At 46.6% G+C, this 13,795-nt stretch overlaps 2 protein-coding genes across 2 annotated transcripts; one reads left to right on the top strand and one right to left on the bottom strand.

Moving 5' to 3' along the window:
- The first annotated feature begins 95 nt into the window (after window positions 1-95).
- aagab (alpha and gamma adaptin binding protein) lies at window positions 96-3,309 on the top strand. The gene is made up of 10 exons (XM_062462411.1): window positions 96-297; window positions 916-1,103; window positions 1,196-1,292; window positions 1,409-1,498; window positions 1,587-1,670; window positions 1,784-1,863; window positions 1,994-2,090; window positions 2,217-2,321; window positions 2,504-2,553; window positions 2,725-3,309. The coding sequence occupies exons 1-10, from the start codon at window positions 204-206 to the stop codon at window positions 2,800-2,802; spliced, it is 963 nt and encodes a 320-aa protein (XP_062318395.1). The 5' UTR covers window positions 96-203; the 3' UTR covers window positions 2,803-3,309.
- A 79-nt stretch (window positions 3,310-3,388) lies between these two features.
- Window positions 3,389-13,263, bottom strand: smad3b (SMAD family member 3b). The gene is made up of 9 exons (XM_062462409.1): window positions 12,865-13,263; window positions 9,799-9,992; window positions 9,550-9,684; window positions 9,233-9,307; window positions 9,073-9,123; window positions 7,723-7,935; window positions 7,471-7,608; window positions 7,232-7,376; window positions 3,389-5,487 (listed from the first exon to the last, which is right to left on the bottom strand). The coding sequence occupies exons 1-9, from the start codon at window positions 13,065-13,067 to the stop codon at window positions 5,364-5,366; spliced, it is 1,278 nt and encodes a 425-aa protein (XP_062318393.1). The 5' UTR covers window positions 13,068-13,263; the 3' UTR covers window positions 3,389-5,363.
- Between the last annotated feature and the right edge of the window lie 532 nt (window positions 13,264-13,795).

Raw genomic sequence — 13,795 nt, 5'->3', positions numbered from 1 at the left:
ACACACATTCACAAGCCGCTTAAAAATGCGTTTGTTTCTGTATGGACATTTTGGTACCGGAAATACTCGCTACCGCTGCAGGTTCAGAGTTGAGAGGACGTGACTCACTCGAGTCAAGTTGCGAAGAAGGTTTGTTTTGCTAGTAACAGCTGAGCTAGCTCGCCGGGTAGTTTTTTATATTAACGGTTGTTGAGCCTTGCAATATGTCAGTGTCTGAAGAAGGCACAGCAACTGTTGTTCCGTCAGTCCTCATTACAAGCTGTGACATTGGCTTTAAAGAGGAGGAACTAATAAAACGTAAGTTTTAACAACGAGACAGTGACTGGAAGCCGGGTACTGTATACAGTACTACTGCCCTAGTCTAGGCTATGTGAGTTAGCTAGCTAGCATTACTAGCTATATATGTCTTCACTTCATCTAGATAGCTAATTTTCTTTAGTAGTAATTTGAGGAAATAAGCTTTGGCTAGCTTCCCTTTTGAAGCAGATAATTAATGATCGTCTTATTCGTGTGTGCTATGTATGTTTTTACATTGTCGTCGACATAAGTATTAGCTAACAGCTGTCAACTGCCTTGCTAATATCAACGTTAGTCAATGATAAGGTTGAGCACACACTCAACTGTCCAGTATCACACATAATAATAAGGTTAATTTCTAATCATCATGGATGCAGCATGTCATTGATACAGAACTGTTTTATATTCATGGGACAAAAGACATGTAGACAAGTCTTAACACTCAGGTCTTTATATATATCTACCCCTAACTGTCATTGTCACGTCATATCCACCTAGTGGCTAGCCACATCCGTAGAGTTCAGGTTATACACTTTAGTAACTGATACGCAAATACAATCACTCCAACAATAGCTATCCATAAAGTTTGAATCTACCTCACTTTTATTTATTTTTTAGAAATCATTGGTACGTCTTTGCCAGAGCCCTCAAAGCAGCAAGAATCTGTGATTTGGTATCCATGGACGATCAACAACAAGTACTACACAGCAGACGTCAGTCTATGTGTAGTGCCCAGCACGTTCCAAATGACATCCGAGATAGCGCAGTCCATGCAAGCTTTCATAGCTTACTTTGACAGTACAGTGGTAAGTCACATTATATTTGAAATGTGCATTGACACCCGAAGGTCACAACAGGTGCATCAGCTGCCTCCGCAACCTTATTTTCCCCCTCACAGAAGGATGGTTTAGACAGACTGTCCCCGTGGGTGTCTGTGGTGGAAGATCTTGCTCCTGAGGTGCTTATCCTGGTGTGTGACCGTGTATGTGAGAGCGGTGAGTTGGACTACAGCTTGTTACGGTTTGGACACTTCCATGTCTACAATGGAATCACTCAGTTACATTTTAAATCTGATTTTGGAGATCCATTCTAAGTGTATGAATTGTCCCAGGTGTTACTAGACACGAGGCACAGCAGTGGTGTTTAGGCCATGCCTTTGAGCTGGTGGAACTCAACCCTCTAGACCTACCAGATGAAGATGGTAAGACTGCACTGTTGACAAAAAAAGTTTCATGGTTACTTTCATCTAAAGCATTCATCACATTCGCTGTCTTCATATTGTTTGTCAGATGACTTCCCAGAGTCTACCGGAGTGAAGAGGATTGTCCAGGCCCTTAACGCTAATGTGTGGTCCAGTGTAGAAATGAAGGATGGTGAGATGCCGTTAAATACCATATCTATTGAATTTTATCGTGTCACTTAGATATGTGTCAAATATGATACTAGAGATGGCCATACTATTACATTCATGATCTCCTTCTCATAGAGCACAATCAGGGCTTTGGCCTGATGAGCAGCCTAGTGGCCTCCAGACACAACAACCCACGGCCCAGCCAAGAATCCTCCGTGAGTCTCATCTTCAGCCCGCTTTGTAATGTATTTGTATGTCTGTGAGTTGGTATCCATCTCTGTATGGATTTTCCATCTGTGTGGTTATATAGCAACAGGCACCACTGAATCTCGTTTTGATCGGCAGTGCTCCAGTTTGCCAGGAGAGGGCGTAAATGACAGCGAAGAGGCAGCAAGGACAGAGACCAGTGAGAACTCAGAGACACAGATTGACACATTAGTTGGTGAGTTTGAGCTGCATTTTTTTTCTTTCAAAGCATCTAGTATTATTCTTACCATAATCAAAAATCATTGTGGGGGTTTTTTAGGCAAATAATTGCTTCATTATTATCCCTCATTTGCATCTCTAGATCCAATGATTGACATGGACATTCAGGAGTTGGCCAATCTAACAGTCGGAGATGCAGACGTGGAGAACTTTGAACGTCTTTTTACCAAACTAAAGGAGATGAAAGGTGCCAAAAACCATGAATGTCAATTACATACAAATGCATTCTTCCAGGTTAAAATTAACATAAATTAGACACCAGTAAAGATGCCACTCAGGATGCCTGAATTCGATTTTTTCAGTGCTCTAAAACTAGTAAGTTAGCTGCAACAAACTTGTGTACAAATAAACTCTGTTTTTTCGTCGTAGATAAAGCCTCTTCCTTACCCCATGAGCAGAGAAAAGTTCATGCAGAAAAGGTAGGCAACATCATCCTCTTCCTGAAAACATAAAAAAAATACAAAATAACAATTTGAGACGCAAAATGTCAACCAGTACCAGGCTATCGTTTAAGGACAGGATGTGATGTCACCAGATTCAAACAATGACTGTGCATCTTACGAGTAACCCCAAGTTTACTTGTCTCTCAGGTTGCTAAAGCTTTTTGGATGGCAATCGGAGGAGACCAGGATGAGATCGAAGGCCTTTCATCTGGAGAAGAGAGTTAAAACATGATTAAGTCTTCTTTTCCTATGGTCCATCCCTGACACCTACCCTAGGGCTCCCAGACCCAGCCCCCCAGCTCCTAACACTGAGAGTGACCAGAGACTGGGTAGGACCCACGCCAGACTGAGACTTCATCATGATATTTACTTACTTGTTTCGGTCTCAGTGTGAATTCATGCTGTTGGATTTTCTCATTAAGAACAGAGAACTTGGAAGCAAGTACACAAAGCTCAGTGGGTTGCTGTGGTAACGCTTGCTTACGGTGTCTCCTCTTATGGTCTGTCATCCATGAGTGAATCTGAAGACTTGATGATGGTAAAAGTTCAAAAGAATCATCATGTACTGTAGGTGGATTAGTCTGGTTTGTGTTTAGCTTTTGTATTGATCGTCCATATTTGTTCAGGGCACAAATGGCCTCATCAGATAATCATTTTTAAGATGTAAATCTACAGGATTTCACTTCTACATACATCGTTAAAGGCTCCTGAATAAATTTCCTCTATAATCAAGCACCATGTCTATTTCTACCGGTCTTAACTCTTCTTTAAATAAATATCTTGAACTTGATACATCAGTTGGAAAGTGACAGAACATTACATTATTTACTTTATTAAAGAACATTTAATGAAATGGTCATGGATAACAAAACAGATTCAACTAAACATTAAGTAAATAACAAGGAAAGTAACATTTATAATAAAACGAAGCAATTTAAGAGTACAAAGGAAAATAAGTACTGATACTTGACAACACATTATTTCATACATATTCTTTACAAAACATCTCCTTTTGGAGAGACAAACTACTTTTATGCAGTATTTCAGTTAAGCACCATAACTACTAAAATATATTACATAACTCACCAGTCTCCTTTTAATCAATGAGTACAGTAATGTGGTGATTTGGCAGACAAAACATAACCAATCAAGCGCTGGTTTATACTATACCAATTTTCTTCTTTTTTTTTTTTTACATACAGGATTTATAGATTTTTTTTCAGACACATTGGGGTTTTGCATGACTAATAAAAAATACTCTCAAATAGATCCTAAATTCTAGTAAAAATAAAACAGAGCTTGACTCAGATTAATGTAGCCAAATTCCTCTTAGTTCAAAAATATATCTACAGCTGCCAACTTTGGCGCAATTTATTGAAAATAGTCTGTTCTTTGTGGCAAATGTGTTAAAATCTCAATTTTAAAAAGTCATGCGTCTGTCTGGCAGGTATACTGTTGTGAGATAAATCCCTGTGGCAGCGGATCCGACTCCTTGGCTCAAGTGTTTCTAATACAAGCCATCTTTCATTACCCTATAAATAGGTTTGTTCAACCTCAATGGGGAAACAGTAAAAATATATTTTGTTTGCAAAATAATTGACAAAATGTCTCTTTTCACTGAGCAAATTACACTTCACATTAGGATTCTCTCTATCAACAATATAGTTTAAATACAAATTCAGTGACTGACCGGGCAGTTTGTTTATATCGTTATTGAGATATGAGGGGAAAGTACTCAGTACTTAGAAAACTATTAACACTAAATGTATAGCCCACAAGTTTTTAAATTTGTCCTTATACAAAGATATTCTATATCCATCTACTAATCTTGAGAACACATTAACTTTAGACATTCCAAATACGCATGAAACCATCTGCTCATAACCCTTTCGGCTGTTGTCTCTGAACCCAACATGAAAGAATAGTTACAAAAATCATACAATTACTTTTCTTTACGTAACAAAAAAAAGTTGTAATATTTTCCTTTATCAGATATGATAAAAAAGAACCACAATTGAAAGACATGATTATAAAATCATGCATTGAAAAACAAGACATGTGTCTGTTACTTCTCTTAGAACTATGGCTAACATGCTATGTCTGACTGTTCAGAACAAAATTACACAACGTACAAATCTAGACAACCATCAAATGGACACGCTAAATGCTACTCTTGTGAAGAAAGTGCTTTTGACAGTGAGTGTGTGGTGTAATGGTAGGAGTCTGTTAACAGATAGTAGGATTGATGGTACTAATAGGAAATAATGCACCTGAATGCAGTCTTCTGCATCTGAATACTGACTTGTTAATCTACACCTATCCTGACTCTTGTCTGCTGTGAGTGTGGGGCGCTAGGGTGAGGCGCTAGGGTGAGGGTGAGTGTGGGGCGCGAGGGTGAGTGTGGGGCGCGAGGGTGAGTGTGGGGCGCGAGGGTGAGTGTGGGGCGCGAGGGTGAGTGTGGGGCGCGAGGGTGAGTGTGAGGCGCTAGGGTGAGGGTGAGTGTGGGGCGCGAGGGTGAGGTTGAGTGTGGGGCGCGAGGGTGAGGTTGAGTGTGAGGCGCGAGGGTGAGTGTGGGGCGCGAGGGTGAGGTTGAGTGTGAGGCGCTAGGGTGAGGGTGTGTGAGGCGCGAGGGTGAGTGTGGGGCGCGAGGGTGAGGTTGAGTGTGAGGCGCTAGGGTGAGGGTGAGCGTGAGGCGCGAGGGTGAGGTTGAGTGTGAGGCGCTAGGGTGAGGGTGAGTGTGAGGCGCGAGGGTGAGGTTGAGTGTGAGGCGCTAGGGTGAGCTGGTCCTAAGACACGCTGGAACAGCGGATGCTGGGGGAGCCCATCTGAGTGAGCACCTTGTCCAGCCACTGCAGGGGCCCGTTGAGATGCAGCTCTATCCAGCAGGGGGTGCTGGTCACCGTCTGACGCCTGGTGGGAGGACAAAGTTAATATACGGCACCATGGGGCAATCCAAATAAACTCTGAGACTAATGAGAAATGATTCTTCATAAGATGACTCATTTGAGAAATGAAAAAATATATATATATATATTTGGACGTGCGCATCAACATGACCAGTCAGAGACACTCAGAGACACTCTCAGAGCCAACCATGGTTCTAGCAGGTCTGTTTTACTTCCAGGGTGTTTTGAGACTGAAACGTGACACACGCCACTAGGACTCCGGTGGGAATCCCCCTAGTGCTCTGTGCATCGTTCACCTCCCTCCGCTCCTCCCCCACACCCCTGCATGCCTCCAACATTCCTCCCCAGTTACTCAACTCTCTCCAGCCGTCTCGCCCCGCCCTCTACCTCTCGCACCAGGGCCTCTCCAAGTAGGCCTGCCGGAGCACAAAGGCCTCTCGCTCTTTGTCCTGCCCTGCTCTGCCCTGCCCTGCTCTGCCCTGCTCTGCCCTGCTCTGCCCTGCTCTGCCCTGCCCTGCTCTGCCCTGCTCTTGCCCTGCTCTTGCCCTGCTCTGCTCTGCCCTGCTCTGCCCTGCTCTGCTCTGTCCTGCTCTGCCCTGCTCTGCTCTGCTCTGCCCTGCTCTGTCCTGCCCTGCCCTGCCCTGCCCTGCTCTGCCCTGCTCTGCTCTGCCCTGCCCTGCTCTGCCCTGCTCTTGCCCGGCTCCTGAGTCCCCTATCCTGACCACCGGTCGACTGTGGCCCTTCCTGGCCTGGGCAGCTCCACGTCTGGGCCAGGATGTGACGTTCTAATGCTGTGGAACTCAGACTCCCCCAAACACAGGAGGCTCTGCCAGGCCAAACACACCAGCGGCAACCCAGCTCTCCTCTGCCTCCCTGGAGGCACCTCATCAGCCACACAGCCATGGCTCTCAGGCAGTCAGCCACGTTCAACCACAACGTCCACAAGGCTACACCTCAGGCTTTTATTGAAACAAAAGTAGTCTCAGAACAGCAGGGCTCAGAGCCTTTTTAAATGTCTTATCAGATGAGATAAAGAAAAAGGGTGGGCCCTCTACTTGGAACAATTATGGCAACCTCATACATACACAGGGTAGGCTTTGACACACTGAACACAGGAAAACCTGAAGTATTAGTTCAGTAAGTATGTGTTACAATTCTGGGGGGGGGGAGTAAAAGTGGGAGAGAAAGAGAGAGAACTGGGGAAGGAGAGAGAAAAAGTGAGAGTGAGCGAGCGAGGAGATGGAGTAGGCGTGAGAAAAGTAGAGTGGGTGTCGGGTGTAATCAGAGCCAGGTTGTAAGTGGCTCCACATGCTGTGGTGTCTGCAGACAGCTTTTCTCCTGAGGACCAGGGCAGGCCCCCTGTCGGCCGGCCGGCCCCCGGCCCAGTGGACAGCCCTGACCACAGACCACAGAGGGGGGGACAGAGAGCCTGCAAGCTCCCACATTCACTTATGTGTTTATCTAAGAGGTTGTGGTGGAGCTGCTGAGGGGAGGTGAGTCATTCTCTTGCTGCAGTCTGTCGTCTGGACTGAGCCAGGGACAGGGAGGATTTTAAACCCCTAGATATGACTCAACCTCGACAGACAGCTTGCATTAACAAGTTGACATTTTGACAGTATTCTCAAAACAACGATGACTCTCTGTGTGTGAGAGAGCATGCAACGTTTTCACATTCATGGCATAGGGATCGAGTTGTTCAAATTGAGTTCATGAAAAGTCTAAGGAGCTGTGTGTGTGTGTGTGTGTACCTGTACTCGGCTCCCCAGCCCTTGACGAAGCTCATGCGGATGGTGCACATGCGGGTCAGCTGGTAGACGGCTTCAAAGCCCTGGTTCACTGACTGGGCCAGCAGGGCAGCAAACTCCTGGTTGTTGAAGATCTTCAGATTACAACCTAGGAAATACAAACACACAACCACATCCTGACTCTCTGTGTGCGTGTGCGTGCTGAGTCGGTGGTGCGAGCGTCTGTCTGTGTCTGTGTGTACCAGGGGGGATCTTGCAGACGGTGGCAGGATGCCAGCCGTAGCGCTGGTTGCAGTTGGGACTCTGGACAAAGATGGCATTGTCGCTGAGACACTCGGCAAACACCTCCCCGCCGATGTAGTACAACCTCACCCCCCGACCTGGAAGGGGAGAGAGGGAAGAGGCAGTCAGAGCAGCTCTACCCTCCCTGTGGGGTCGGGCCCAACAAACACGGCAGAGGGAGTGGGAGGGTGGGAGGGGTGGAGGCGCTGTACCGATGTGTCTGCGCGTGAGCTCCACAGCCGCGTTACGGTTGACGTTGGACAGCAGGCCCAGGCAGAAGCGCTCCGAGTTGGACGGGTCGGTGAAGCCGTCCACGGTCAGCGAGGGCTGCGAGGCGTGGAAGGTCTCGCCCACGCGCTGGTTCAGCTCGTAGTAGGAGATGGAGCACCAGAAGGCCGACTCGCAGTACGTCACCGGCTGAAGGTCTGGGAGGAGAAGGGGGGGGGGGGGGGGGAGAAGAGACGAAAGCAAATAGGAGACGTGAGGGAGGGAGGACAAGGAATGAGCTCTGTGATAAACAAGTTAGGTTAAAGTGGCGTTCGATGTGGGGGGGGGGCAAGGTAAAGCAGTCCACAGACAGACCGGTAATCGATGGAGGAGATGCTCTGAGGTCATTAGAGCTCTGTGAACACAACGCTGCCTCTTTCCCAGGAGTCGGGTCAGGCCTAGCCTGGTCAGACCAGCCAGCCACGTGAAATAACCATTTCTCATTTCTCTGCTGGTGACCCCCCTAGTGGCCCTCCATCCAGATAGAATAACCAGGCAACAGGATATGATCATTATTACATTACATTACCCTGTGCTGTCTGTGTCAACTCTACCAGAGGACCTCAAAGGGTTAGAGACAAAGGCTTCTTTCATAGTGTATTTCCTCTGCCACCCCCCCCCACCCCCCACCCCCAGGCTAAGCTTCCCAGACCTGCAGTATACCAGCACGGGCCTTCAGCTGCCTCGCTCTCTCCCTTCAACCCACCCACACACGCACACACACACCTAGATACACATTCCAATCTGGGCAAGACTGTTGGCAGGTGGTTCCAACCATTTATAAACACAGCCCTGATAAGAATGCTGCTGGCAGTCAGCTGTTTGCTTTTGGGCCTGCTAATCTCTTCGATTGACCAGCACCAGGGAAGTAGCACGATCACACTGGGCTCCTAATTGCACAGAGGCCCAGTGAACTCCAGTTATGCCCAGGACATGTCAGATATAATCCTGCAGATTAATATCTTTCCTGGTTGGGGGAGGGCGGTATTTCTAGAGATAAGACAGTTCCCTGAGGAGGGGACACATCCAGCTCTGTATGGTAGCAGACTGAGGGGTACGGGCTCGACGGTCAGGCAAGCAGGTCCCTGCTGTGGCTGGGATAAAGTCAGCTGGACAACATCCAGAGTTCCACCTTCTGAAGGAAGCCGTGTGATTGTGACCAGATCTGGATCGACATGGGCTCCAAACTCACTAGAACCTCAGAAGGATGGACCTTGAAGACACAGATGTACGTTTACTTTTCACGGTATCACAAATTGTCCAGGTTTAGCTGCAAGCAAGTTGAAAGTCCTTACCGAGACTGTTGTGAGTTGGCGAAACAGGATTGGGCGACAGACTGGGTGAACCTGCAAGAAGAGAGTGAGGAGGTTGTGAGTGTAGAAGTTAACGTGTGTGTACATGCGTGTGTGTGTGTGTGTGTGTGTGTGTGTGTGTGTGTGTGTGTGTGTGTGTTACCTGTGTCCATGCTGTGGTTGAGCAGGTGGTCACTGGTCTCTCCATCCTCACTCAGATACCCTGGAGGAGGGGTTTCTGAAACACACATTCACAAACAACATGTTCCTTCACCACAGAGCACAGGTCAGCCATGTGCTTTCTTTAAGACGTATGTCATAGGTCTTTCCTTTCTAGTTTACTGTAAGCTTGTTAGACTAGCACCTTAGTTCAATTTAAATAACAACCTTAAAGACTTAACTTTTCTACAGTATGCCCAATTTGGTGTGTGTGTGTGTGTGCTAAATGAACAGTTTCATGCAGAATGAAGAGGCTCTCACCCGGTATGTAGTGGCTCTGGGGCTCGATCCCAGCAGGGAAGTTGGTGTTCTCAGGGATGGAGTGGCTGTAGTCGTCCAGAGGAGGGAACTCTGTGGGGACGTCAGAGTAGCGCGGTACCAGGACAGGAGGCAGGACTGCAACACACACACACACGGGTACTCAGTCTCTCACACAGCAGCAGCAGAAGACCTGGACACACACACACACACACTTCAGGCCTGGTCCATGGACGAGGCTGTTGTACTCACTTGGTGTCTCCACGCGCTGGTAGTGGTATGGGTTGACACACACCTCATCCTTCTTGGTGTGGAATGCAAACTCACAGAGGTCGATGGCCCTCAGCTCGTGGTGGGACTGCAGGTCCGGCCAGCGCCACAGGCGACAGTAGATGACGTGAGGAAGGCCTTTCCTGTGGGACACCTGCAGGCGCCCGTCCAGAGACCTGAGGACACGCACCACACAGGACATTAGCCTCCAGCTACAGTATTTTACTGTCATGGACAGGCAGCCCAACCACCACTTATAGGACAGTGTTTCCCCTACCATTATATTAGGGCCCCCCCCCGCCCCCCCTGGAAGGTCAAGTTCATTTTGTGAAAAAAAAAAAAAAAAACATTCTATAGTGCCAGATCACAAAATAAGTCATTTAAGGTTATCTTTCCTATAAAACAGGTCTATAGCTTGCTGTTTTATTAAACAAACTAAATGGCCTTATGTTATTTATCTTATTTACACGACGGCATTTCATTTCTGTCTCTACATGGTCGGTCCCCCCCCCAAAGCTGTAAACCTAGGGGAAACACTGTAGGACATACCTTCAGAGTAGGCAGGCCCTAAGTTTTGCGCTTTTTCAAAAGCCTTCAATGTACTGTTTGCTTATGAATTCAGTGTATTAGCATGGGCATGAAAGAAGGTATTCTACACCAGACTTCCCTACAGCCCTCTCCAAACAAGGTACACAACTCAACATGAGCTATGAGCCGTCTCAGTATACAAACACTCACATGCCAGACTAGTAATACAAATATGAATCCAACGAGACGCTGTAAACGTTCAGGTGTAAACGTTCCAATTCAAGCTCACAGAAAACCCCTCAGGCAGTGGAAGAAAGATACATTGACTGAGAGCTACAAGCGGCCCTGTCTGGTAAAGGCTTGTCTGCGAGCAGAACAGGTCGTTCTGCTGCCTACTGTCAGGTCCGCTCCCTACACAGACCCCAGTGTGGTGGCCCTCTCTCCCCCAGTCCCAGCCTCCTCTGAAGGGCTCACAGACGGGATACGTGTGGTTCTCATTCCTCACGGTGGCTCTGCCTCCTCTGACCAGGCACCAGGGGGGAGACTGAAGGAAAAACACAGACACCCTGAACCCCCCACAGCCTCCTGTCACAGCCAAGACGATAAGCCTGCTCTGCTCTGCCGCCCCCCCCCCCACCACCACCACCCCCGCATAGACAGCTACTTCCTGAGAGAGTGTGTGCATGTGTGAGTTTAGCAACCCAAAACCAAGAGGCCCACAGAGTAAACTGATCCATTTATCGGCCCTTTTGACATGTAGCCTGCTTGACTGCACTCCATCATGGAGACACTGGTATTTTGAGGTTCATGGCAAACCTACAGTCACACTACACTCTAGGGACAGGGGTGTAGGTCACCATAGCCTGAAGGAAGAGGTTGGTTCATTATGATCACCAGTTACCCACCGACACCAAGCCTTCTGGGTATAAGGTTATGGATAAGGATAAGAGGGTGATAATACACTGTCTCATATTGGCTGGACAGCCTAGTGATGGGTGAAAACTGGATTGGCGCCCCACCTTGACCCCCCCCCCCCCCCCCAAACGCTGGAAAAGCAGCCTCTCCCATGGCCACATCACACAAGGTGATGACAGTGCAGCACAAAGCGGGCTTGTTGTCTGTGCGCAGAACGGCCCCAGGAGATAATGAAGCAGTCCCTGCTACTGAGGCCTGAGGCTACACCACAAACCAACCAGCAGTCCACACCCTCCCACAACCCGTGCAGCGCAGACGCCGGATATGAGCATAGAGGCCTGCGTCAAGCTACACTACGCCAGAGCTTATCCTGCACTGATACACATGCGTCTTTACTGGTAGCGGAATCCATGCATCTGCTGGACTGGCTTGGCTTTCACAGTGCTGTCGCAGAGAAGCAGGATGTCTGCAGGTCTCCTGTTCCACCTCCTATGTGTGCATGTGTGTTGAGGCGAAGGCTTGAAATAAAATAAAGAATAACTCTTCTTCTGAATAATTATTACTTCACAGTGCCATTTTTTTCCACATAATTCTTAAACTGTATTACATAAATAACTAGAGAGTTCCCACATCCAGCTTCACTCCAACTCTCACTCTATAGTCAAAACACTGACCCTGCCCACTGACTCACCAGTAACAGCCACCCATCTGTCCTGTAAGGACTTGTAGAAGCATTTCAAACCCTCAGGGAAAAAGACTCATCGTTATGGCTTGTCACCTCGCTCAAGCGCAAGAACTAACCAAGGCAACAGGCTTCATACTAATGAAGACATCTCTCTCTCTCTCTCCATATTTATATATAAGTATATTGATAATTTCAGATAACTAGTCTGGCATGTCATATTTTGGCTAGGCTACTGACATCTGCCCTGATATAACGGTTAATAAGGGTAGCTGCCATCAAACCGGCCTAGCCAGCAAGTTGCATTAGGACATACTGTAACAGGCTTAGCTACGCTAGCTAACTGCTACTAGCTTGGGCAAATACTAGTCGTGAGGCCACGACACAGATGTATTTACCAGATATGAGCTACCTAGTGCTAACGTTCGTTTAGCATATACACAATCAATTAAAAGTAGAATTGTGCAGTACCTTGTAACAGTAATTTATGCTGTAACTAGAATTAAGTGCAAACATGCACATTTCAAATATAAAGGGGCTGGTAGCTAGCAAAATCGAAATACTGCGTATAGCTGCATTTGCCAAAACCTCGCTAGCTAGTACTAGATTGATAACTAGCGTAGATATGCTACAGTACTTATAACTAATCAATGGGTACTAAATATGTCGTTCCATTAACATTCGAAAAAAAAATCAAGTGTTGAATAGCAATGTTGAGTGATAAACAAGCGGTGAACTGTTCATCATGCAGTCTAATACAAGCTAACAAGTATTAAACCATAACAACGCAGCTCGCTATCAGTACAGTAGCTAGCGGTTACTACTTGCTACTTTAGTCAGTACTAGCAAGCTACTAGTCTAGCTGTCTAGCTTGTGACGTTCGTTAGAGCCACCCAAATAGAAGGTTAGCTAGTTACTTTTACCTCGGAATAGTTATGCATTTCGTGTTTATATTCTGCGTTGTAATGGCTTTTTCCAACTCGTCCAGTTGTCCCGTCTTTTTCAACTTTTTCACCAGACTTTTGACAGCCTTTTCACACCATTTCTCCTCTTGTCCATTCTGCTCCCCCTTCTTCCAGCCCAGAAGCCTCTTTACAATCGGAGGAGTGAAGGGCAATATCGACATCTTGAGATTGTCAGTGAGAAGTAAGTTACGTTTCAAGACCGTATTATGGCCCTCCTAAAAATCTAGACACACAATTCACAAAAACGTCGCGGTCTTCTTCTTGTCAGAAATGTTAAAGCTGGCTGGCAACGGGAATGCTGTGTGCGCTCGACGGCCGCTCGCGGTACTCAGTTCAAGTTGACTGGCTCTCTTTTCTGTGGACTTCTCTCCGGGCGCCCGTCTGCCCCTCCCCCTACACACAAGAGAATACAACCTTGTTCAGTTAATGTACTTTTTCCGTTATACTTTGCATGTTTTTTGTGTACTTTGTTATGTGAGATTAGTAGGCCTACATGCTTCATTTTATATATTAATTGTGTAAAACCTTCGGTTTTGACAAGTTAAACTGTCATAATCTCGATACACAGTTAAACCCTATCAATATGTTGAATAAAAACTCTAGAGCACAAATATATGCAAGTGTCATTGATGGTCTCGAAATTTAATCTACTACAATTAATTATTTTGTATTGCCATCAACAATTACAAAGGTTATTAAATACAGAAATGTTACATATGATGGCCGTATTTTGTGGAGAAGAGACCAATTCCTAATTTACAACCATGGCATCCTTAAATAGATGACCCTCTCTGAGTAATCCTTTGATGCCCCTCATAAAAGTGATTTAATTTCACCTTGGCTGCATCAGTCCACAAATGACGGAGGTGACCGGGCTTGCAGGTCTATT

This window comes from Osmerus eperlanus, chromosome 5 (genome assembly GCF_963692335.1).
Source record: "Osmerus eperlanus chromosome 5, fOsmEpe2.1, whole genome shotgun sequence".
NCBI lineage: Eukaryota > Metazoa > Chordata > Actinopteri > Osmeriformes > Osmeridae > Osmerus > Osmerus eperlanus.
The sequence above is the reverse complement of the archived record's forward strand: the minus strand, read 5'-3'. Positions and strand labels throughout refer to the sequence as shown.